This window comes from Colletotrichum chrysophilum, assembly GCF_026319265.1.
Source record: "Colletotrichum chrysophilum strain AFK26 chromosome Unknown scaffold_8, whole genome shotgun sequence".
Classification (NCBI taxonomy): domain Eukaryota; kingdom Fungi; phylum Ascomycota; class Sordariomycetes; order Glomerellales; family Glomerellaceae; genus Colletotrichum; species Colletotrichum chrysophilum.
This window is the reverse complement of record NW_026517295.1, coordinates 296,444-321,322: the sequence shown is the minus strand read 5'-3', so window position 1 is coordinate 321,322 and position 24,879 is coordinate 296,444. Positions and strand designations below refer to the sequence as shown.

At 54.2% G+C, this 24,879-nt stretch overlaps 3 protein-coding genes across 3 annotated transcripts; 1 reads left to right on the top strand and 2 right to left on the bottom strand.

Moving 5' to 3' along the window:
* Nucleotides 1-4,967: 4,967 nt before the first annotated feature.
* On the top strand, nucleotides 4,968-5,807 carry COL26b_001770 (uncharacterized protein; the record flags this gene model as incomplete). Its single annotated transcript, XM_053174712.1, has 3 exons — nucleotides 4,968-5,217; nucleotides 5,385-5,464; nucleotides 5,526-5,807. 3 exons carry the CDS (start codon nucleotides 4,968-4,970, stop codon nucleotides 5,805-5,807), a joined length of 612 nt encoding a protein of 203 aa, XP_053041335.1.
* Nucleotides 5,808-10,750: 4,943 nt separating this feature from the next.
* On the bottom strand, nucleotides 10,751-11,455 carry COL26b_001769 (uncharacterized protein; the record flags this gene model as incomplete). The annotated part of the gene is made up of 2 exons (XM_053174711.1): nucleotides 10,751-10,859; nucleotides 10,914-11,455. 2 exons carry the CDS (start codon nucleotides 11,453-11,455, stop codon nucleotides 10,751-10,753), a joined length of 651 nt encoding a protein of 216 aa, XP_053041334.1.
* Nucleotides 11,456-19,192: 7,737 nt separating this feature from the next.
* Nucleotides 19,193-19,581, bottom strand: COL26b_001768 (uncharacterized protein; the record flags this gene model as incomplete). The annotated part of the gene is made up of 2 exons (XM_053174710.1): nucleotides 19,193-19,318; nucleotides 19,384-19,581. 2 exons carry the CDS (start codon nucleotides 19,579-19,581, stop codon nucleotides 19,193-19,195), a joined length of 324 nt encoding a protein of 107 aa, XP_053041333.1.
* Between the last annotated feature and the right edge of the window lie 5,298 nt (nucleotides 19,582-24,879).

Here is a 24,879-nt window from a genome sequence, read left to right as displayed (position 1 = left end):
ACTTTGGGTTGCTTGCGGACGTCGCTGAGCGTCAATCCTTCGCCAGCCAGCCTGTCGCGCCGCACGCTACGATGAGCAAATTGCCCCATGCGGATGACATGCCACGGCTGGCCGCTGATTGAGGCAGGTTTCTAGAGCTCTGTGCCGAGTATGGGCGCAAATGAGCCTAATGGAACAAGAGCTCTCCAAACCAGGAAATCAGCTTCCTAGCGGCACCTGGGACTACCCCTACACCCTTTTCGAATCCCTCGAGTTACCAAGCAGACTGTTCACTGTCCAGATGCCAGACACCAACCAAATGCCGTCGTAGGGTTCCACGCACTCCCGTCTCCAGAATGCAGTGCAGGATACCGACTACGTACCCGCACACTCCTAATCAGAAGCGCTGCGATGCAATGCGCAATGCAAAGGTGTCCAACGAGCCGACGTCCAAGCCGTTGCGCTGTGGGTAGTGCTTGCTCACCAAGGACCGGAAGCCTTACGCGCAGACCTTGCTCCAACCAGGCCAGCGGGGGCGTGACAAGTTGACATTGGAAAGCAGCCCTCTTTCGACTTGAGCATCATCCAGCTGAAAGCAGCCAACCCGAAGGGCGATTGGCGGACGTGAAGAGAACGGAAAGCAGACAAAGACAAGCCGAGGTCCTCGATACCGCTAGTCGCGGTAAGCAGCAGGGGCGCAATTTTGTGCCTTACACACTGGTCGCACTGGGCGCTTTCCCGATCATTCATTCCCCCATGATCCCAATCAACAGGCCGGCAACAGACCCACCTGGCCCAGGAATCATTAATTATTCGTTGGCGCGTTCGTTCAATATTGTGCGGTGCCTCCTCGTGTCTCTCGAGGTCGAGGCCATAGGGGCTCCTCTCTAGAGTGGTTCGGTCATTTTGTTTGGCTGGACATTTTTTCTCCCATCGTCGTTGGTCCCCTCTTTACGGGAGCAGGCCCTTTGTTCTATCGCGCTGCCATTGAAGCCACAACGCCAATGGAACCACTCGGGGACAGTCGCTGCTATGACCATTGTTTACGAGTCGCCATGGTGCATACTGTGTTACACTGTACCCATACCACGATCGCTTATTTCCCATGGATGCCACTGGTAGTCTGGCCCTGGGATTGAGGAGCTAAAAATGAGGGGCAACAGTGAGTGCGAGACATACGCAGTAGAGAACCGGTGGTTGGAGTTGGAGCCGTCGTGGGTGTCTTTCTTCTGCTGACGTGACTGACATGCTCGCCGGCAGAGACAGGGTCTGTCCCCGGAACCAAGTCGACGACAGATGGGCGGCGCCGTCATGGTTCAGCGCATGGCGGCCAAAGCCATTGGAAAGGCAAAGCCACGAACGCGACCGCAAGCGAGAGAAGCCAAAAAGAAGGCGTTGACAGCGCCAGTGCGAATGTTCTAGGTTCTGACAGGACGTCGACCTCTGCCGTCAACCCTCTGCCTTGCGTTAGCCCGATACTCGAGGCGAGCAGTTTCGAGACACAGGGAGCAGATCCCAAACCGGACAAGTCAGGTACGTTTCCTGCACACGGTCCTTGAGAGCTCGAGCTGCTCGGCACGAACCAGGAGACAGGAAGGTTGAGGAAAAGGGAAAAGAAAGAAAGGACCAGATTCGACGCGTCAAATCGACGACCCCTTGTTCATCGCGACGGTTGCACCGCGTTTGCTCGCCCGCCCCCTTTTCAGGAAAATTCTACATGACATAGATGACCCTGTAAATGCCTCTGAATCTAAGCGTACAGATAGACAAGCAATATTGCTCAGGGCCGTACCTATTTACAGGTGTACCGCAGCCAACTGCCCTACCTGTGCGCGCATCGGCGAGACATGGGAGAGTCAAGCTGCAGTAGGTACGAATGCTGCGCACGCCGCAAGTCATGAATGAGTGCGGAAACAACCTAACCTTCGACGTCCACGGGCCAAAGACCATGGGCGTGGGAAACTCCCCAAAATCCGCGTCCAGAAATCCAGCCAGCCTAGGGCCGCGCGAGTCTGGTCCGGTCGGCCGCGACCTGACCGACATGCCCCACAGCCATGGCGGGACGCAACCTAACAGTGTCAATTGGCAGGGCATGCCATCGCTTGGCGTCTATCGGGGACGGGGACTACAACCGGGGCTGGTGCTGGGGGTTTCTCTGGCATCGTATTGCTCAGAAGTTGAGTTGTCTACTCGTACCTATGTGCTGAGGATACAGATGCGAGGCGCGAGGGTTGGGCCTGGTGTTGCTCAAGGCACCACAATGCCGTTTTGGAGGCGCCGAATGTCCAATACATGACGGGAAAGACCATGATGTGTTGATAATAAAGTGTGGAAGAGAACGAGGCAAGAAAGAGGAGGTCAAGTTTTTGGCACGGCAGGCGGTACATGATGAGTAAGGCAAGGCAAAATACATATTGGATGCGGGTGGTGCTGCCGCGCTGCCGGTACTGATACGTGCGGATGCAGATGCGGGTAGTCGAGATACTGACTGATAGCGATTCCTACTGATGCTGATTCGCAGTGCTCTCTGTATCTTGTGCGAATGCCTGTACTGCGTACTTGCGCTTGAGCTGGGAGAAAACCTTCTTAGCTGCAGGTGGGTGTGGGCTAGTATCTCTCCTCATCTCTCGTCCCTCAGCAGGCTGCTGGGGGGCCCTGGAAAGACAAGAGGAGGGAGTACATATACAATGTGCTTTGTTGATGGTCAGTGAAGATTAAAAGCGACCGTTATCGAGACTTTGCTAGTATTCCGTCAACGCAGGCATGGCGAAGTGGGCGAGAGAAGACGCCTGCCGGATGAACGAGCCTAACTGGGAGCAGGAGGCAGGTGGTGATGGAGGAAGGAAAGGGCTGAAGAAATTCAGAGCTGAGACCTGAGGGACGGAGTATCTCAGGATAGCGGAGAGAAACTCGGGATGGAGCGTGTGATGTGAACGAGAGAAGGGAACAGTGTAAGGTACCTGGGAGGTCGTCACTTTGTGGAAGGACCCACTCTCCTCTTTCGACACCACCTCACCTTCTCGACCAACCCCGTTCGCTCGTCTGGTCCTGCTGGGAAGGTACCCTATGTACTTAGTATTCGTACACGCGCTTCCCTGGACATCTCCCCGCCGCCGTTGTCTGCGTCCGTGGTGTAGCCCTTCCGTCGATGGTGTCCTGTTCCGGACTCAATTGTCTATTCGCTCTTGCGGTTTTTGGATCACAGATGCCCACTGCTCCTCCCATCAGCTTATTGTATCCGTTGATTGAAATGTGATTAGATAAGCTGGAGATAGAGTGACCCATGCGAGGAAGGAGGGCAGCATCCCGGAAGAAAGGCACCAGAAAAGCAGAAGCAAGTGGGAAGCAAAAGAGAAAGAAGGGAAAAAAAAAAAAAAAAAAAAAAAAAAAAAAAGTACGGATACGCACATCCCATCCGCCCATCCCATCCCACCACCTCTTACCTAGCCAAAGGTACCTGACCCCAGGCACCCTCACCATAACCACCATCATCTCAGTCTCTTCATCCACCCATTCAACATCCATCACAACCTTCCCTCCCACACCCACCCCCTTCGAGGCCAGGTATCTTGTATCGCGCACTGTACGCTACAACCTAGCTAGCACTCGACACCCTGGTCTCTCCCCCAAGGCCCCCCCGTCGCGACTCTGAGGTCTCCGTAGAGTCCCAGAGCCCAAGACCGCCACCCCCCCGCCTTTCGTTTTTCCTTAAACTGTCTGGTCGTGGCCGCAGCCCGTGCTACCACCTCACTATCCTCTTTTCATTCACTCCGCAGTCCCCTTCGCCTTATTCTCAATCGAGCTTCTTCCCCAACTGACACTTGTTGCTTGTTTCTTGAGCAGCAGGGGAAACTACTTGACAGCCAGAAGCGTCTACCGATACGCATCGACCACCGAAGAGAGGAAGAAAAAGAGACGCCAGTATCAGCGGCATTTCTCGATTTTGACCCTTTATTCTGCGTCAAGCCAAACCCGTTTATCGGTTTAGTGCAAAGGCAATCACAAAAAAAAAAAAAAAAAAAAAAGAAGGACCATTGCAGCACATTCCCGGACGTGTTGTACCCATCTCAGTTTGCCAGGCTCCCAGGCACATTATCACCCTCGATCTCAGCTCACTCACCCGTGGGCCCCCCAACCCAAACTCCGACCCGAAGAGCCAGTACCCAGTCCCAGGTTCCTCGAGTCGCGTTTTTCCTTTTTTCTGCGCGCCCACCCACCCTCCAATCCACTCGAGCGCACCCGCAGAACCGCAGACCAACACCACACAAACCAAACCCGCTCGGCTCATAACCCGCACCGCAGCCCAGTTCGTTTCGCAAGGCCAAGCCTCTCTCCCACCTTACCTCCTTGCCTTGCTTCGTACCCGCGAACCAGAACCGCGACCACCACTTACCCTTTTTAAACACCACCACCCCATCCTTCAACCACACGGCGCGCCTGTCAAAAAAGATAGTCGATTTCGACTACCGCCGACCTAGACAACTTCTGTTCCTTCGCTGCCCCGACAAGCACAAGCGCATGCCAGGCACGGCAGCCCCAAAAGTCAAACAAAGCAAATAAAAAAATTAAATCAGCAAATTCCTCGCTTCCGTTGGTCGGCAAAAAACGCACTACACGCACTACCCACCTGCTGCCACCACTACCCGAGCAACCTACACCTGCCTTTCCCGGTTGTGGTTTTGGCTCTTCGCCCTACTTCCTTCCTGTCCCTCCTCTCTACCTACCATCCTTCCACCTGCCACCACCCTCCACCACTCGCAAGGCACCAACCACCACAAGGCCACCGCAACCGCTCTGCACCAGACTCGATACAGGTTACGTCCCGTCCCGACCTGGTTTCTTCTGCGACAGAATCAAGCTACACACAACAACAGCCCTTGCCTCCTGATCAAGTATAGATCAATCGGCACCACGCTCAAAGCAGCATCTCCACCGTTATTTTACTTTTTACTGCCTCGTGATACCATCCCACAATCACAAAGTCCACAATGGCCGACATCACCGATCAACACGACCAGACCTCGCCCACCGACCTCGACGAGTCCCAGGTTGGCAACGGCAACGCTGCCGAGAACAGAGGCGTCAAGCGCCAGCGTCCCAGCACCGCTGACGATGAAGATGATGATGACGACAAGGGCGGTCGCGAGCGTCGCAAGATTGAGATCAAGTTCATCAACGACAAGTCTCGTCGTCACATCACCTTCTCCAAGCGCAAAGCAGGTATTATGAAGAAGGCAAGTACCCGTCGCATTCCTCCACACGCCTGCTTGTTATCACCATCACACTTCGCCTGGCCGCATGCAAACCATCGTACTCGACGCATCAATTGCTAACTTGACGCGTTCTCTAGGCCTACGAACTCTCTGTCCTCACCGGTACTCAGGTCCTGCTTCTCGTCGTCTCAGAGACTGGTCTGGTTTACACTTTCACGACACCAAAGCTGCAGCCTCTCGTCACCAAGGCTGAGGGCAAGAACTTGATCCAGGTATGGCTTCTCCCCGTTTTCCATCCGGAGTGTGGACCTTGAGGGCTAACTCGCGATACAGGCATGCCTGAACGCTCCCGAACCCTCTCAGGGTGGTGAGAACGGCGTCGACGACTCGAACCAGGTCGACTCTCCCGAAGAGCCTCCTCAGCAACAACTTCCTCCCCAACGCCAGGGCATGCCCCATAACCCTCACATGCCCCCCAACTACGGCATGCCCGTCGGTGGCATGGACCCTTCGCAAGCGCTCGCCTACCAGAGTTATGTTCAGCAACAACAACGGGGTGGTGGCTACGCGATGCCTCCGTCTGGTCTCCCCCAGCACACGTCGCACCAGTCATGATAGCCAACAACAACAACTCCATGACCAATGCATTTCTCGTTGATACCTGACATCCTCTGCATTCTGGAGACCTCGCTCGTCGGCACCGGACATGGTCGGCATTTTTTTTACTCAAACCCGAGGCTCTGGCGGTTTGGCGTTAAAGTTCGGTGTTACCACTTGCTGGATCTCGTTCCACTACGTTTCTTTTATTTCCCTTGCTCCCGATTTCCCCTTCTTCGATTCCGTCGCCAGTGCGCGGTGGTCTGAAGTCCTTGGCCAATGACCACAGTCGCAGGCTTTGGCATTAAACGAGGATCAAAGACTTCTGCGCACTGCCCTTATTACGGAGCGAGACCTAATGCTATCTTGTGGTGGACACCTGGGAGGATGTGACGAGAACACGGCAACATGGATCACACTCGATGAGAGAGAAGTCATGACGGACGGACAGGCATTGCGCAGGCGGTCTCGTTGAACACAACATTTTTGTGCCGTGGGCCTTTTCTTTCTGATGCTGGCTCCAGACGGGAGGTTGGAAGCGTGGCGCGTTAGTTTGTATGGCGGTGCTAGCCAAGTTTTTCTCTCTTTCGTTTATGCGGGGGAGGATGTTCGCGTGGTCTGCCCTTGAGAAGGGGTAGGGAAGGAGATTCCGGCGCGGGTGGATTAGGTTTTTTCAGCATGAGAGCATGATATCTCACGGCTGGGGCAGGCACATTTTCCTGGAATGGGACTGATGATTTCTGTCGTGGATCATGAGCCAAGACGCGCGCGACCTCCTCTTTTTATTTTCTTGTTATTCTTCCACAAAACCTCCCCTGAGGATTTTCGTAGGACTCGGCTTCGATACCCCGGCCCTGGGCAAATCAACAAAACAACTATACACTCACATACACACACTTTGTCTGTATTCTTGCTCTGTCTCTCTTGAGAGAAAAGACCTTGCCTCTATCGCCCTTCCGCGCCCGAATTGCTTTTGGAGTCAGATGAGATATGCCCAGGGGCACAAGACGAGAGAGACGAGCTGCTTCGGAAAAGGGGAAACGAATCACGATGCGGACAAGGAGGGGAGGACCGGGCCATGGGAGAGGGGTTGGAATCAGTTGAATTGTATGATAGCACTGTACTTCCTTGACCTTTTGCGCGGCTGTTTTTCTGTTACTAGAAAGTCAGGGCCTGACCTGACAAAACTGCTAATCACTTTCACGTCTTCACGATGTTGCCTATTTCCCCTCTCTCTCTCTCTCTACCGTCTACCAAGTATTTTGTCCACAGTGTTTAACCCCCCAGTTTGCGAGTAAACGAGGAAACGGCCCGTGAAACAAGTCGGCGGTATCCTTACAAATCAGCACCGCCAATCATTCGTCGTCTTAGGAACCTTGCCGTTTGCGGAAGGGGAGGTAGGCAGGTAGGTGTGGCGAGCGCTGGTGGTGGTGGTGGCCGTCATGGTGACATGACAAGTGACTGAACTCTAACGGAGTGATGCGAGACACTGTGAGCTTCCTCAAGGGCGGGTTCGCTGCAATTAAGATTTTTTCTTGGGATGATTCTTTGTGTGTAGTGTGGACGTATCTTCTTAAAATCCATGTTGCGTCGATGTCCCTTTGTCATTGTATGGTGTTTTTTTTCTCCCTGGAATTACCGTATTTATCCAAACATCGGGGGTTGGGCCGGACTTACCTCACGGAGAGAATGCAGCATCCACATGCGAACCCGCTCTGAGCGAGTACGGTCGGTATTTGAACAATCGCAGCCAGCGGGCGGGCGGACGGGCTGATGTCGTCGGATTGGGAGGGAAGTAAGCAACATTGCAAGCCACCGGGATTTCCTCAGCAGGCAAGGCGACATCTTTCGCGCCCAATTATTGAAAAGAAGTGATCCTCGCTCGGGCCTGGGCTGATCGGGTCGAATGCAAGGGCAGCTACAACTGAGAAAGTCGAATGCTGCTTTTGGCTGTCTGGCGGATTGTGATTCGGCGGCTGGGAGGCCCGCCCGCCGCGCCGGCCTTGCGCTGCGATCGCTGTCAGTGGTAGGAAGGGTTAGACTCAGCGGTTTGGCTGTGGACCTGACAACCCTGGGGGGGGCCTAATATCAGCGGCTACTATCCGGGGCGCACTGCTGCCCGTGGTGCTGGTGCTGCCGCCAGTGTCTGCAATGCATGTCCGCACGGCGGGCAGCGGGGTAACTGGTAGCGCCTGGGTACGGATGCTTCCAGGTGCCTTTTGGCGGGCTGACTGTCTTTCAGCTGAGGTGGTGGTGATCAATTGTCTTTTTGTGTGTATGGATACGGCTGCTAAATCGACTGCGGCTGCGACGATGACTTGGCGTGGATCGTGTCAAGAAAAATCACATGTGTTTTATCCGAAGCTTCATTTTGCGCTTTCTTTTTTTCTTCTCGCTCGTCGCGTCTCTTTAGCGGGGTAGAAAACGCGTTTCCATTTCGGTGAAGCTGTCGATGGTGGGGAAGGTCCTGCCTGGATTGGGACAGGATGCAGGGACAGCTCGTTGCCTTTTTGGGCCTGGTGGGCTTGATGACATTCGCGGCCGCTTGTGACGGGAGCCTTGAGCATAATTTGGTTGGTGTATTTGAAAAGACACAGCAGTCATATTTTTTTGTGTCTTGCCTGGCTGACCTTTGCGGAAAATCTGTAGGGCAGGTCGTTTGTCGTGATACCTTTCGACGAGGCTACAGCTGTGGTTATGGGAGATGCCATTGGCAGCAGCACCGCTCAGGAGGAAGCACCGGCCAGAAGATAGTCCCCGTGAGCAAGGATGACCAAGAGCGAGGTTGATTTTGAGTTGCGGTTTTTGCGACTTTTCGGGCCTACGCAAAGGCTATCTTGCCGAGTTCCAAGGATATATCTCCTTGATCGGATACTGCTCCCGAGGTCGTCGTTTTGCCCTTACTGAGTGGCCTTCAGTAAGTAATCAAGACTGACAATGGATGGTTCGTTCTCTGTTTTGACTGTTGACAACTCCAAACACTTCTCATGCTCAGTTCACCTGTCAGACTGCGATCATGAGCCAGTAGGAACGTACAACGGAAGTCGCTTTAACGCTCCCCGGAGCCCGTCGGACTCTGCGTATCATGCGCCGCCCTTCCGACGTTTGAAATAACGGCGTCCGCGCGCTGCCCTCCGGATGGTTGGGCTGCATTCTCCACCGACGTTTGTCTCCCAATTCAGCCTCACGCCTGGGTCCTTGTCCTTTCCAGACAACCACGAACTCTGCATCATCCCAACGACAGCCGCTGGAGTCGGACAGCATCGTGGAGGCCCACATTCGCCCGAGGTCCGTTGATGGGAGATTTGTACCACACAGTGCTCGGAGTTGCCGTGTCATTCCCTCGCTTTTTTGTTTTTTTGACATGGACAAATCCGTCGGGTTTGGGGACCTGTCATACAGCCGTCAGAAACATTTAAGGTCTAGTCGACGTCGACATTTCCATCGTCCGGTGTTCTATCCCAAGACCCGTGAAGCCAGTCGACGAGCGGCAACGCGGATGATTCTGAACAGGCAAGGTTCAGCCAACCTCCAAGTCACCAGTCAGGCCCAAATTACACCGCAAATAGCAGCGAAGCTGGCTGAGAAGCTTCTTCAGAACTGCGCCAACAATCTTCTCATGAGTTGCCTTTCGGTTTTTCTGACACCGACGCAGGCGGCGACGACGTCTACTGCGGTACACTCTCGTAGCTCAGCCATTCATAGCCCTAGCATGGAGAGGGGATCTTGGGACAGCATCATTCGCATGCTTGCTGTACGCCACGTGGAACTTTCCGAACTCGTTCGTGGATTGGCCAACCGCGTGGTTTGAGTGGCAGCCAGCGTCGGGGCAGTGAAACTTCGAAGTGTTATTCGCACAAGTGGTTCAGATGAAACGGGCAGAAACAAGCTCTCTGGACAGACGGGCCCTCTGAAAGTGCGGCAATCAAGACCTCCCACGGCGTGATCGGGGGTTGCGCCTGGTCCGGGTGACGTTGCCCTCAGGCCCCACGACTCGGAGGTTCGGAAGTTGTGGAGGGAGGATGCTTGCTTGTCGACAATCATAACGTATCCGTACTCGTGAGGATGTGAACATGTGAAAGAATCGACGATATCGGAATATCGTACCCAGGGCGCCCGAGTAACGTGATCCAGGAGCAGAGCAAGTGTTTATCCAAATGCCTAGCGTGGATCTTATCGTGGACGATGGGCAGATTTCCCCAAGAGCATTAGCTTCTGGTCGTCGTCTGTGCAACCTGCAGCGGTGAGTGGGCGCTGGGCAGGGTCCTGGCTGATGCAATCGACAGCTTACCTAATAATCCGTGTTTGGTTGCCAACACTGGTGGTGTTTACATGTCAATCCCGTTGAGCGAGCGGCTCACTTATTGTCCGGTTCGATCACAGTGGAAATGTATCACATGAACAATGGATGGCCTGGCGAGATGGCACTGGTAGGGTCCATGATAGTGTCTCGGTTAGTGAGGAAGCGCAATTGGGAAAGGGCTGAGGGGGTTTGAGAAGGTTTCTGCACGGACCAGTTGCTAGCCCCAGCGGATCTGTACTTTCTACATTCGTCACTATCACTTGCAGGAGGGCAGGAACACCACGCCAGGCATTTGGGGACCAAAACTCGCGACGGCTTCATGTCATAGCTGCCAGATTGGCAGTACCACCGTCACAGCAGTATGTGATCGTGCTATTTACAGCACCTCTGAACGAGTGTCATATACTAGCCACTGGATGCCTGGAGGCTCCCTTGACAAGGACCCAAAAGAAAAAAAAAATCCCAAAAGTCTGAAGGTTTGTTGTTGTTGAAGGTTAAGCTGGTTGGTAACTGTCCGTACTCGTGGTCGCATAACTCGTTTCCATCTTTTCAGCATCCACGACCGCTGGTGGATTACCGAGGAAGAAGACCTCGTCAGCCTGTCAACCAGACTGCAGCCGGTCATGTCCGCCGCAAAGTCGTCGCAAATCGGGGTAGCCTAGTGCTCGCCCATGGTGGCAAACCGGCCAACAGCGAGACTGCCCAGGAAGACACCGCCGAGAACCGAGAGAAGATAGCCAACATTCATCGTCATGACAGCCAGCATACTATGTGCCCATTAGTACCACGTTTGAAATCGAGTGTGGGTGATGATTGCTCACAGCAGATATCCAACACCAGCGATGGCCGTGTCAATCAGTGCCCGGACGGGATCAACCGAGAATCTCCATGGTCGCCAAATACCGTGCTGCTTCTGAACGACGGTGACATTTTCTTCGACGCCATTCTCGGAGAGGACCATTTTCTGCGCCATGCTGTCCGATGACATCTTGTCGGCCATTCCCAGTCTGCCGTTCACACTGACGTATCGGCGCTTGAAATCCTTGTCCAACCACCGCTTCTCTTGAATGGACTTGAGGGCAACCATACTGCGCATGGCGAAAGCGAGGAAAATCAGGAAGATACAGGTGGCGGCGTAGGTTCCAACGCTGTTCGGAGTCCAGGTCTCAGTGTAGAGCGGGGTCCGGAGGTTGGTTTGGAAGATGGTCATCATCATCATGCTCATGCTTGAGCCGCTGCTGGTCGAGCCGTTCATGTTCATCGATCCGGATCCCATATCCATGCCGGGCATGGCATCGGAGGCGGTGGCCGTTCCCGTCGTCGTATGCTCATCTCCCCCATGCCTTGCCATAAGAGCGTCCATGGTGGCGGTTCGAACGTGCGAAGCGGTCGACGCTGTCGTGAAGGAAACAAAGCGCTTGATATTAGAGTGTGACGAGGGATAGAAATTCCAACCAGGCTCCAGTCCCGGCCGTGTATTTAGATATTAGATCTCGAAGCGACGTATGTGAAAGAGATCGACGTGATCTTCTTCGGACGGGGCGTGGAGGAGAAGAGTCAGGCGGCGAAGACGGTGATATAGATTGGCGGCGAGAAGGTTTGCGAGGGATCTTCAGACGCTTCAAGCAGGGAGGGTGTTACGAATGGGGACTCGCAAGGCGACGGCGAAACAAGAGCATGTTGTGCATTAACGCGAGGTGACTTGGCTCGTGCCAAGATGTTGGAGACGGGCAGATGTGACTTTTTGTCGTTCCTGCCGACCGGCCATGGAGCTTGGATGGTCCTAGGTGAGACGGACGGCTGGACGCAGATGGTCCTAAGATGCCGTTAGCAGCTCGCCGTAGCAATGATGCCGAGACGCAGATAAGGGGTCCCGTGAAGTAAGTCACTGGCCTCGTGGGACGACCCCCTGCCAAACTTGCGCAGATATGGAGTTTGCGACAGCGCCAAGGACGGATAGTAAGCGGAGGCCCCCGAGAAGCTCTTTCTGATTGGTCGATCTCGGTTTAGTGTTCGCCCCGCCCGGGGCAGAAGAAAGTACTGAAAGTACTGCTACCTGGCCCTGCTAACAATTTTTACCTCGAGTGACACGCGAACTCTAACGTCCGGCCACTCTGCGCTCAAACAACCTGCTCATCTGGGATGCCGACATCAGCCTTTTCTCTACTTTGCCTTACGCCGTAGTCTCTCGCTATCCACACAGACTTCGAACGAATGACGAGACGAAAAGATGCAGAGCTGCAGCTAATCACGATATACTGCACTTAGCTGCCCGACTACCCAAAAACACGATCAACAGACCCCATTATATGCGCCGTGGTATGCCTTATCCTCCGGCGGAAGACACCGTGGATGACTCGAACGCCTCTGAACTCCCAGAATAGAAAACTCCCCCGGGTTTCTGAACCATTTGGAGACACGAACATGGGCCGCCGAAGCAGATCAGTCCAGCCAAGCCCAGGCCTGACAGAACTCAAATACGCACCCTCGAACTTGAGATTGCGTGCGAGGTGGAATGAGCCCGCCGGCGGTCTGGTCAGTGAGCTTGGCAAAATCAAGGGGCCCTCGTTTGAGTCAATATCACGCTTATTCGACACAAGCTCAGGGTGCACTTGCGGCTGCTACCATGAGGCTCAGAGATGCAGCTAGACTGTCTCATGTGTCGTCACCAAAGCATGATGTTCAGGCCAGTCTGAGCATTCGTCCGAAATCAAGACAAAACCCAACCTATTCTCGGCCGGTCTCCCCTTTGGAAAACAATACTCATCCTGGCAGTCTGATCCAAACCCGCCAATCGCATCCGTTGGAACTCGGTCTTTGCTGGGATTGCCGTTCAGTTCTTCGTCCGAGAGACGTGATTGGCGATCTGCCTGCGCATCATTGCCCCGATACTTTGATACCGCCCCACTTCTCGCGTGTTACCATGATTCTGTTCCTATTGAACGTGGCGATGGCGCGAAGTTCGGGTTGAAAGTTCTTCGGCCGAATCAAGAACTTCACTTCATCTACCCAAAACAGCAATCAGCTACAGTTTCACGATGAACGGCCGTATCGAAGGACCACAAGACGGACAGATGATGAAAATATTCAATCACGAGTAGTCCATGTGTTTTCAGATGGTCAAACAACGGTGACCCGTCTTCAGTTCTCGGAAACGTCCTAGAAAACACCTACCCGTGTCTGACCCACCAGCGGCTTTTGAAGTTGTCGTCAGCAGCGGCTCCTCGGCGCAGCAAGAAACGAATCCACAATCTTGCCTCTGCGCCTTTGTTGCCAGCTTGGAGCTGATGCAAGCAGTATGGCATTCAGAAGGACTAATGTGGCTTGAGGTGGCACGAGTCTCAGCTAAAGTCGGAATCATCAGCTCCCATCTCAAACCACCAGCCTCATCCAAACTCTCTATTAGAGTTGCTTCTAGTTGAGTTCAATTGCGGGCGTATGCTTGTCCTGACGAGTCAAGACGTTTGGTTTGCTCAATCCAGACAAAACCTGCCAAACAAAAGACCCTCAAACTCAGACATAGAAAAAGAGCCGTGTACCCCCTATTCGTCATCGGCGGCTATAGTAACAATTGCTCCCAACATTTCCACGGCAACGAAGAGCCAGTTTGTGGAGGGTATGCAATACTCGATCGATTCCATGGCAGTTTGGCATTTCGCAGCCTGCCGACTCCGATGGCGATAAGCAGTATCTTCCTTCAAATCTTTCCATCAACGCAGGAAAGCTTTTCCCTGTCGAGTGAATTTCCACCTCTGAACCGCTCGGATACGGCGGTTCTTGAATCAGGCCGGCAAATGGACTGTGCTATTCGTGCTTATCCCGCCCCTGAGCCGGCCACCGGGTTTCCTGTGGGTTGCGATCGACGAACTCTCCGGATGAGCCATGCCGGAAAACAACCTATCCTGGCAACGATTCACAGTGCTTCGGGAATGCTTGAAGATGAATTGCCCGATGCCCGAGCCGCTACACTGCTGATTGAACGCATCCTTGGCTTGCTGGCTAGGATGGGACATGGAACCGTCAATGGTGTTGGAACACCTGACCAGTGGTCTTTGCCATGGGGCAGTGAATCGACTCGAACACCAAGATCGTATTGACTACCTAGATAGCGCATGTGCAGTCAACATCTCATTCGTTATGACTGCTGCCGAAAGGATTATTGTAATCCCAAAGCCCCATGCAGCTTCCCGTCAACCCGGCCATCCAGAACTCACCCGCTTTTGACGCCGGCGCAGCCTACAATAAAGTTCGGCGACGTCAAGTAAGTGGTTTTCCCGCTCCGGCCGTTGAATTCCTTTGGTTGGTACTCTTGGTGACCTGTCTCCGTCAGACATGGGGAATGATCTGCACCAAGCGTCCACAGAAATTGGGTGGGTTGGAGCCATGGTTGGTCACAGGCGGGGAACACAGGCTATCACATCCCCATCTGCATCCAACCCAAACCGCGGAGCCGGGATCAAGGGGCGGGTGAAGCAGGTTGCCGAGTCTATTTCGACGACTTGCAACGGATGCCCTGGCTTCTTTCCCGATGAATGCCCATTTGGTTCACGGCGAACGGCGTTCCGTTCTACCCAATAATTTTCTTACACTCTCGACCAGGATGAAGTCTTCATCTAGAAGGCTCAAGGTGTCGCTCTTCAGTATCGACGGATGCATTCGGTCGACATCAAGCAACCTCCAGTCACCATCCTTGAAGTGATCGACAAGTGCGATGCCGTTTTCCTTAGACAAGGAAGGAAATATCCGAATCTGAGGAGCTGTCCGCGAAGATGATATTGGGCACATGCCTGGCCCGGTGACCGTTGTCCTCGGCTGCATGTGCGAGACTTTGCTGCTTAGAACAGGCTCTTACAATTGCGCGAGCCTGCGCACTATTTTAAGTCAGTCGTTGTCAAACCGAACGACAAGTCAACGTACACAATTGCGCCCACCACTCATTGACATTACATGCTGTACTCTGTGCTAAAACGTTCTACCAAAGAGGTGAGGCCGATGATGGGTGGGAGGAAATGACTGGCTTACAGATAACACGAGCGGCAAAATTGACGCGGACGCCATCTTCCACAAATCATTCCCGTTCCAATCAACTAGGGTTTGGATTCTACTCGGGTATCAAATACTGTCCTCTGGTTGAACGAAAATGGGTCGTCCTAATTGAAGCAGGAAGCCGTACAGCATCAGCGGTGTCACTGAAATAAACACCACGCCGTTCATCTGACCAAAGAATAATCAAGAAGACGTCGCTCTGGAATTGAGCTTGTGCTTTTCGTCATTGAAGGAACTTGATCGCAAAGAGGACATACGGCCGGGGTCGACAAAGTCACCGTCAGCTTACTGCAGGCAATTGAGTACCATGACTTCGAACGATGCGATGGCCATTACGGTGGCTGTCTGGATTCGAATAGTGTTTGAAGACGAGACATAGAGCCGCAAAATGCTTCTTCCGCTCCCGTTTGCGCCCTCGTTTTGCGGGATCTCGCCGACGCGTGTGTCGTCCGAGGCGCCCAGATGCTCAAGGTTCAGCCAGTCAAATCTCCAAGAAACCCACCTCCGCTGACCAAAATTCACCGTGTTCGTTTGGTTCGGACGCAGAGGTGAGATTGGTGGGAAGGAACGCGGCGGAGCTGTAGCGCAGGATATCGATGGAATTCCCCAATCCCGCATCCGGACGTTCAGCCGCTGCCGCCGGAAGGTAGCCACTAGCCTTAAAGTGGAATATCGAGCAGCATGACGACTTATCTTCCCTCCGAGTGTGCTGATCTGTACGAGATACCTCGCCAGAGTGTGCTCCGCCTTGTCAGCGGCGGCACATTTGGCAATGCCCCTGCCGACAGCCGGCGGTCCTCCACCCCTTCATTCCTCCTCGTGGACACAGCGTTCACCCGGCTTCGGGAACCGCCTTTGGGGCGTACGGCATCGTGGACATGCCTTCAAAACGGCGTCTCTCAGGAACGACGTGGCGAGCAGGGCTTGTGCCATACCACGCCGACTCGAAGAAAGAGAAGAGGAAATGCGAAAGAACACCAGGAACGTCCGCCAAAACCGGCAGCCACGGCGCTGAAGGACGGCGTGGCATGCCTCTCCAAAACGGAGGAGTGAAGGAAGTGGTCACCGCCTCCGACTGCAATGCTTATTGCGACTGGGATAGGGAAAGGCATGCGTCCTGCTCGCCAAGGATACGCGCATATGCGACATCGCAAAGTCGACCGGCCGCTTGGGGGGAGAGGAAGCAAGGTCCTTCTGCCTGCCGTGTCTACCCACCCTACGATGTGCTCTGGGTAGTACAAAGGACGATCAGGAGTCGACGCGGTTAGCCCATGGTCGTCAAGTGATCCCCCACTCGCACCTTCAGAGTACGAAGTAGCACCACACCAACATGGGATGTGAGGGACCCGTTGGACACCAAGGGCTATAATGCCAATTCGTTCGGATGCAATCATGGAGACAAACTCTGAGAGCCCCCTCGTGCAAAAATGGCGTGGCTCCTTCTAGCTCGTCAACTAGCGATGCCACCAGCATGCCACCGAAACCCAGGTAAAGGGGGACAGGAGAGCGGAGGAGGGGAAGGCTAGAAGCCCCCTCGTCCTCCCGAGTGGGAGGCGCTGAGTGGGAGGCGAGAAAGAGTAGGATGGTTGTTCTTGGACTGGTCCCCTAAAGCGCCGCTATTCTTCTATTCCTCCGCGTGAGCATGTCTCAGCTCACCTCAGGTTTGGTTCAGCTTCCAGCCAGCCGTCTCGCCTCTTCAGCCACGCCCCTTCACCCTTCCTGCCCTACCAAAGGCATTTGGGACTGGCTTTGTTCACCCCGATACTCGGGCCATCTCCAGAATTGAACGCGTCCAGCTCGGATGCGATAACCCTTTTGGATCAACACTTGGTGAGGGATTTTAGCATTGGAACGGGAAAAAACAAACCGCAAAGTCACCTGTCAATGATCACTCGCTGCCGCATCTACGACGAAGCAAGGGGTTCACTAACACCGCATCACCTGTCGTAACAGTATGAGGAAAGTTAACTGCAGCCTGCATCAAAGGCGACTCACCAACCACATGCTTCTGCTGCCACCATCACCACCACCACACCTTAGCGGCTGGCTGTGATGGGCGTTTTTCTCAACGCGGGGAGGAGGCACCAGGTGAGCTGCGGTTCTTTTCAAACCTTCGACGCCTCGACGCCGAAGCTTGATGTATGGAGTACCAATATTGGTCGATAAGCTTCCAGATTCTCCAGTTCATCTGGACTTGCTGGACTTGCTGCTCCTGAGCTGCAGAAAGAAACAATCTCTCCCGGCCGGAATGGGCGAAGCTCCACGACCGCCGCGCATACTAATCTATCGAGTATCACAGAACGAGTAAAAATATGGGTTTTATTTTCGGTTATGGCAAAGGACATGCGCGGGGGAGAAGAAGATGATCTACTGCGCGCTTTGTCGGTAGACTTGCGCTTTCCGCGTCCCATCATCCGATCTTCCGACAAGCACTCAGAATCTAGGCTCTGCGTCTGCATGGTCCCGGCCCTCTCTAGCCTTGTATCTCCGGTTCTCTCTCTGCCTCCCACTCGCTCTCTGGCCCGCCCCTTTACCCGTTGGTGGTTGAATGGCAGAAAACGGAGAGGCGAAACCATGGCTGGACTAGAGATACCGCCCTCCAACTCGCTGCCCATGCAACCGTGCTCGTCGCCGCGCCCCCCAAATCTCATCTCATCTCGTCTATACGCCTCTTTTGTTTCTCTCCCTATGCCTCCGGTCCTGTCAGCACGCCCGCGCCGTCCTGACTTGGGGAGCTAAAAATGTCGTTCTTTTTTAGTCTGTGAAGCTAGATCAGATGAAAGGGGGGGCCCGGGCGCGGGGGGGAAGGGGGTGGGGCGTGAGGCTTCACGGTACACTGTACCCGCAAACCTTCCTCAACCTCACCTTGCCCGTTTGCTTGCTTGCTTCCGCTCTGCTGCTACTGCGCGTCACGATATAGCTCCATGGTTTAAGTCGTGGAGCAGTGATCTAGGAGATTTACGGCCACGTCAGGAAGGGGACCCGAGTGTCCTCCTGTCTGTGGTTTCTCGTCTCTGCCTGACACGACGAGGCTATCTCGACCGCGGACCACAGGTCATCGTGATGACCGTGTCTGCGAACCTGGGTTGCCGAATTCCCCCACGACCTTGTTCACCCATGACGCGCAGCTCGTACCAGTCAGTCATACGGATGCTGCCATTGCGTGATTGACTTTCACTTCCGGCAGCATGTCGGTCATGATATCTAGGGCAGAAGGGTTGTCTCGGGCCAGCTGATGGAAGAGGTTGGTCACGAACCGCATGTTTTGACATCATCGACCATGACTATCCACGACGCGCGGTCACTGGCCTACAGAGCTTGCGAGTTGCTGTCACGCGAAAGATGAGTCTAAGATATGTTCCTGAAGTTTAATCGATCAAGGTAAACAACCCCGGTTTTCAAAGTTTCTTTTGTACACAAATGACTTCTTATTCACCTGTCCAATTTTCTGAATAGATCCCCACAGCACTAGATGTCCCAGACAGCCTTCCCCACCCCGTATGGTACATTGTACTGGTATCTTTGAAGCAATAACAACAAGCTATGATTTCCAAACACCGTATAGCATTTCCGCCTGCTGCAATCTCCAAGGCCCTACCCTCTTGCGCCGAGTTCCGTGTCCGATCCCATTATTCCCCTTTATGATGGTATGTTGCGTGTGTCGCCCTTCCTGAGCACCCAAAGTAGATGTCGCAATCCGTTCCTTCGCCACCGATTCCGTTGCCCATTGTCGTGATTTCTGACCCAGAAAGTGAAGCCTTATAATAAGGTTTTGGTATCCCCGGTGAAACGACCCTTATAGCCTCACCCCGTATTATTAAACCCGAGAAATAGTAAAGTGTCGTATAGAAAAAGACCAATTCGATTTGATGGAATCGTGATCTTGCTTAATTTGTCGACCCATTTTCCGAACGCCATTGACGCCAACGTGATTCAGTTTCGTAACCAAGGCAGCCATTCCACCTTGGGTGTAGATGAACGTTGAAAGTGGCTTGCTTGAGAGGCACAACCTTGACAGCCACGTCCCTCGCGCGCCACCGGGATAGGCATCAGTTCATGCCTCGCGCTTGACCGAGGTGGGTGTCCCGGCATCGGAGTGATCTCCCGGCGAACGTCGGTTGTTGTCGGTTGAAGCATTCTCGCCATCCTTGTTTCCGCAGCCCTTGACGAGGCGGTGTCTCTACAATGTTCGTTAGCGATGTTTCTCAGTGTCAAAGATTGAAATATGAGAATGGGAAGCCATACCTTCAAGGCATCCTTCCTCGAAAAGCTCTTATCGCAAAAGTTGCAGGGGAAGGGCTTGACGGCCAGATGGATTCGCTTGTGTCTCTTCAGATCGTGGTTCCTGTTGAATGATTGTGGGCACTGGTCGCACTTGAAAGGGCGCTCCGTTTGGGCATTTGCTTGACTGCCGTGGCCGTGACCATACATCGAGGGACCCATGTGGTGCGGGTAACCAACGCCCATACCAGATACGAGAGACATTTGATGCCCTGGGGTGTTGAGGTTCGACATGATAGGCCCTCCCATTGGAGGAACGCCATAAGCGTATCGACCATATGGCTGAGGAGGTGCCATTCCGGAAGGGTGGGGCATAGAGGCCAACCCCCTTCCCGGTCCGGCAGAAGTCGTGGGAGACGGTGCGGTCGGGGATGTGTGCGATTGGAAGCCGGGGAATCCAGATTGCTGAGGAGCTGAGGATGCGTAGTAGGATGGTGCAATGGATGGTCGGGACTGCGCATATGAGTCAACATTCGAAGATAGAGCACCAGGCGTGGGAGGCTGCGTCGAAACTGGGGTCTGAGAACCGAGAATGGCTGTTTGCGCAGTTTGAGAGGCCTGGGAAGGCAAACTAACTGGAGTAGATCCTGCTTGGGAATAAGCCGCTTGGGAAAACTGGTGACCCTGGCCGTAGGAGGGGCCCGGCAGACCCTCTCCGCCGGTTGCTGGAGACTGAGAAGTGCGGGAGTATGGCAAGGGGGATTGCTGTTCGTAAGTGCTCGCTCGTGAGGAACCGTACGGCGATTGCTGGATGGCTTGCGGTGTCCCAGAGCTAAGCGCGTAGGAAGAGCTCTGAGGGGTCGGCCATGCTCCGTGCTGCGAATAGTAGTGTGAGCTTTGGGAGCTGGTGGTGTTGACACCAGAGGAGAGGGGGCTGAGCCCTTCGCCCGTCACTCCTGAAGGCGATGTTAGACCTGAGCTGGCGGTATTTGGAGAGTGGTGCGCGTTGGAGGCTGCGGAGGAAGAGGAGGGAGGAGCCGACGACGGATTCGTGCACGTCGCCGGCCATGGTGAAGGAGTGTGTGTAATCTGATTTGAGTAATTGAAATAGTTCCTCATACTAGGGATATCTTGGTTTGTCGATGGTAGCTGGAAAGGAGGCAAGGCTTGGGTCGCCTGTCGGCGAGCCGTAAAGCTCTGGGAGGTTTCCATCGCCATTTTGTAAAGAATGATCTCCTTTCTTTGAAAAAAACCGGGAAGGTCGACTGTCAACCTCTACGGAGAAGGTTTGTGGTCTCCGTGTGACCCGCTACCTTGAGCTGGGCGTTGCCTGATGGTGTAGCTTCGTCGAAAGGGTTGATCCTCCCGGAAAATGCTGATGGTCGAAAAAATGGGGCCGACGGCTGAAAAGAGTTGGCACTCAGGCGCAGGCACTGAGGAATGAAGGAGCGGGAGCGGTAACTCTTATGCTTCTTCTCGCTCCTGGCTGCTGACTTGTCGGTGTCGATTGACTTCAGTTACCCCGTGCCAAACACGATCGTGAGTCTGCTGCTGCCGACGTGTCCAGAGAAAGACCGGGGATTATTGCAGGTAGATGTATGTCCAAAGACGACTGAGTTTAAGGGTGTCCAAAACAAAGTTCAGAAGTACTTGGCGGAGTGGAGGAAACTAGATCGATGGTATGCAGGAGATGATGATGAGAAAGAGAAGATGTCCCTCAGGGTAAAGTATGTCTGCCAATGGAAAGATCGAAGGAGGCTTTGTGCAGGTTTTGAAAGCTATCCTGGTTGGGATGTCGAAAGGAGTTATCGTGCGTCGATCACCTTAGGGCGCCAGTCCAGTCCGTCCCTCCATCCACTGTGGAGGCGGCTGTCGAATATATGTAGCTTCGCAATGGTGCGGGACTTCGTCTTGGGGGCTAACCCAGGTTTTGTTAGGCCAAAAGCCAGCCAGGCTTTAGTCCGGGAGGGCTGAAGGGGGGCTTGAGAATGGGTAGTCGGACACCAAAAACTGAGAAGACCCTGGCGCCTCAGCTCCAAGTACCGGGGGTGTACTGTCTGACAATGGATGGGATAATGAGGAGGGTAGCTTCTGCCCTACGGAACGAAAAGAGTAGTATAGAACCTCGCGATTGGTTTCTTTGCTCCGCTGGCGGAGGCGACAGCGGGAGTTGTTGGAATGTCTGAGGTAGGTGAAGCGGGGAGAGGATGGAAGAGAGATGTGATCAAAAGTATGCTTTTCTCTCCCGTTCAGTGTCTCTCCAGCAATTCTGTCTCTGACTTTCCCTCTCTCTCTTCTCTGTTATGTGCCGTCCGGGCTTATAATTCATCGAGGTCCAGCGGGAAGAGGTACCAAGGTCTAGCACCACGCAGCTGGGTGGGTGAGAGTAAATCAAGTTCAGGTAGTTCTCAACACTCGAGATACCTACTGACCTCCGCACTGCTGGTACCTTACCTGGAAGACGGGCGACAGTGGCGTATTGAATGTCCCTTAGCTTGGGGCAGCAGAGTCTGGGCGTTACAGGTCGAAGACGGAATACAAGCAGGCTGCCGGGACGGTGGGTTTGAAGAAGGGGGTGGGCTTCTCAAAAAGTAGGCGCCAGTCTCTGGAGATTAAAGGTTAATATTTCATTGACGGACGAGGTAGTCAGCCTCTGTCTGGTGTGTGCTAAGTACACAACCAAAGGTAGGCATCAGGAGTGCGCGAGGCTCCTTGCCTTGGGGAAACACACGGACGAGGAGGGTGAGTACAAGGAGGGAGGGGAGGGGGTGAGGAGCGATTGGCAGCCAAAGAGACCTGGGCAAGGGGGGCTCAAGGGTGTGGATGCACAGTAAGAAGACGCATGTATCTGTGGATTGGCTCCAGTGATTGGGTTGGAAATGGAAGTGGAAGAGGGAGTGCGAGAGTGGATGGGAGTGAGGCAAGTGTCGTTTCTGCAGAGAGCAAAGGCCGTGTTCCAGCCAGGTCTGTCATCAGTCAGTAGCCATTGCTGAGGAAGAAAAGTAGGGGGGAGGGGCCAACCTGCCAGCCGGAAAAGAAACGATGAAAGAAGCAATAGGCGGCGTGTGCGAGTGAAAGAGAGAAGGATGGGGTGTCGTCTGAATGGTAGACACGGTAAGGAAGATGGGTAGGTAGTCGACGACGGGCCCTACTTGGAGTCTTAGACGGGAAATAGAGAGACAGGCAGTAGTAACATGCTGGAAAGAAAGAAAAAGGGACAGAAAAACGGACAGTCAAAAATGTCGAGGCCAGAACCCTGACCTCGAGACTGGCTGCAAGGCAGAGGTACTCTGTACAGAGGACGGATACCTGGCTTTGCTTTCTTGTTCAGGCGAGACTCCCCAAATCCCCCTCCATGCACCAACGCCAGCACCAGGCCGCCGGATTCCCATCTCCCTTGTCCCCTGAGTTTGACCTTTCCCAGTCGAGCAGCAAGACGCATGTGCTTGGCTGCTCGCCCGCTGGCATCTGGTTTGGGGTCTGGGTCAGGTCTTTGCCCACTCGTAGCGGGCCAGAAGAAGAATAGCGAGGTAGCTTTTTGCGGCGAAGCGACGTAATAAGCTACATGGTATCATGCTCGAAGCGTGTTTGTTGTGGTGCTCCAGTCAACCTTCTTTTTCTTTTCCCCGAACTGGCAGACTTTGGACGACGTCGAGTACGAGATTGGAATTGGCTTTTCGGAACGAATGAGCCAATGTAACAACGCCGCCAGCCTGATGATCGGGAGGGAAAATGACCGTGTGGGTAATATACCGGGAGACGAAGAGGGACGGCTATCCTGCGGGTGCACATATGGGCGGCTGCCTGTAAGTAAGGCAAGGCAGTGACCGAGCAGACCGGCTCGAGGTACCGTGCCCGCGAGTGCAAGCACGAGCGCTGGCAGGCAATGAGAAAGAGTCTTGTACCTCCATCTCGGGTTGGAGAGCTGGGATCCCATCAGCTAGGGCCAGCACAACCCCTGTCCCGGAACCTCAGCTTATTCGCACTTTGACCCGTATTATTGCTGGGCCCACCCTAGGCCATTGTCCTCGGGCGCGACCTCCTCATCCCAGAGACAGTGAAGTGATTGCTTGCGTAGGTAGTTGCCCACCGTCAGGTACAGAGGGCATCGTGCTGTGTGTGGGTGCTGACAGTCCTGTTCTTTGCTCTGCTCTGCTCTGCTCTGCTTTGCTGTGCTGGACTGGACTGGCACTGTCAATCATCTTGCCTTGGGCGGTGGGCTCTGTTGGGTTTGGGTGTGTGTCTCTAGGATCGACTACACGCACCCGGGGGTATCCCCGGGACAAGCGACATTGACGCTGCCTCCATGTTCTGGGTTAGGCCCTGCAGCTGCTCAACCCTTTACCACAGACCCGAGGTCACTATCTGGGTCCAACACGCAGTCTGGTCTGCTGCGGTGTTGCTCTCCCGTTATCCCATCTCATCTCATCACATCCCACCTCCTGAAGCGATGTGATGCTGGCGGGTGCTAACTGGATGGCCAACGTCATTGCGGTGTCTAATGCTGCCGTACAGTGTGCAGCCTGCCTCAACCATCTGGGTACAGATGATAGGCCAACGGGGGGAGGCTCTACCAAGAGCAGATACCGTCACAGACTCCTTTGTGTTTTTGGGCACGAAAATCGGCGTGTGGCCGTCCACTCGTCGTGATGGGGAAAGCAATAGCTGACAGAAGCCAGGTCCTGCTTGGCATGGGAGCGTCTCGCCACATCTTAGATGACACCTGGGCTCGTGCATAGCCATGAGCTCGAGCGGATACCGGGGAATGACGGCGCTGGGACGCGGTATGAAGACCAGTGCTGAAGACCGCCCGTGCGATCAAGGGCCAAAAAGGATCATCGTTTGGGAGGTTGCATTCAAGAAGCGAGACCTGATGCGCTTTTGGATTTTCGTCATATCTAGCGTTCCTGGAGTTTCAGCGCGACGAAGTGCAGTGGCTGTTTTGTATCCCACGCAGAAGGTAGTTACGGATACCAGGGGCGGAATCCGGCCAGGTAGGTTTGCCCGTGGGTGAAAGAGAGTGATGGGAATGGGAACGGGCACGCGCCAGCGGTTCCCTTCGCAGTGTCGTACCCAGGTATTATCAGACGAGGCCTTCCTTTCTTGTTGGCTTGAGAGGATTGATTGATGCTTGTTTCCTCGGCAGATCGGGGCACATGATACCGTTGGATGATGTCCCGCTTGACCCGGCGGCACATCTTAATCACCCGTTTGGCGTCCGTGGCCGATGGCCGAGATCCCATGTCGGCACAGGTCATGCCAATGTCTGTCATCGCGGAACGAGCAGAGAGAAGCAGACTGACACTTCACTTGTCGACGCTGGGGTGCATCGGGAAATCTGAGATGTGGGTTGGGTTGGTTCTCTCCCCCAGCGGCGGCGCTCAGCTCGCGCTTCAGCCCGCAGGGGTCGAGCCGGGTATCTCTTTGCTGTCTCCACGGGCCCCTGGCTCTGTGTCAAGTACCCCAAAGACGCCCGCCAGGGTTCAGCTTGTTCACAGACGAGGTAAAGCGAGAAACGCT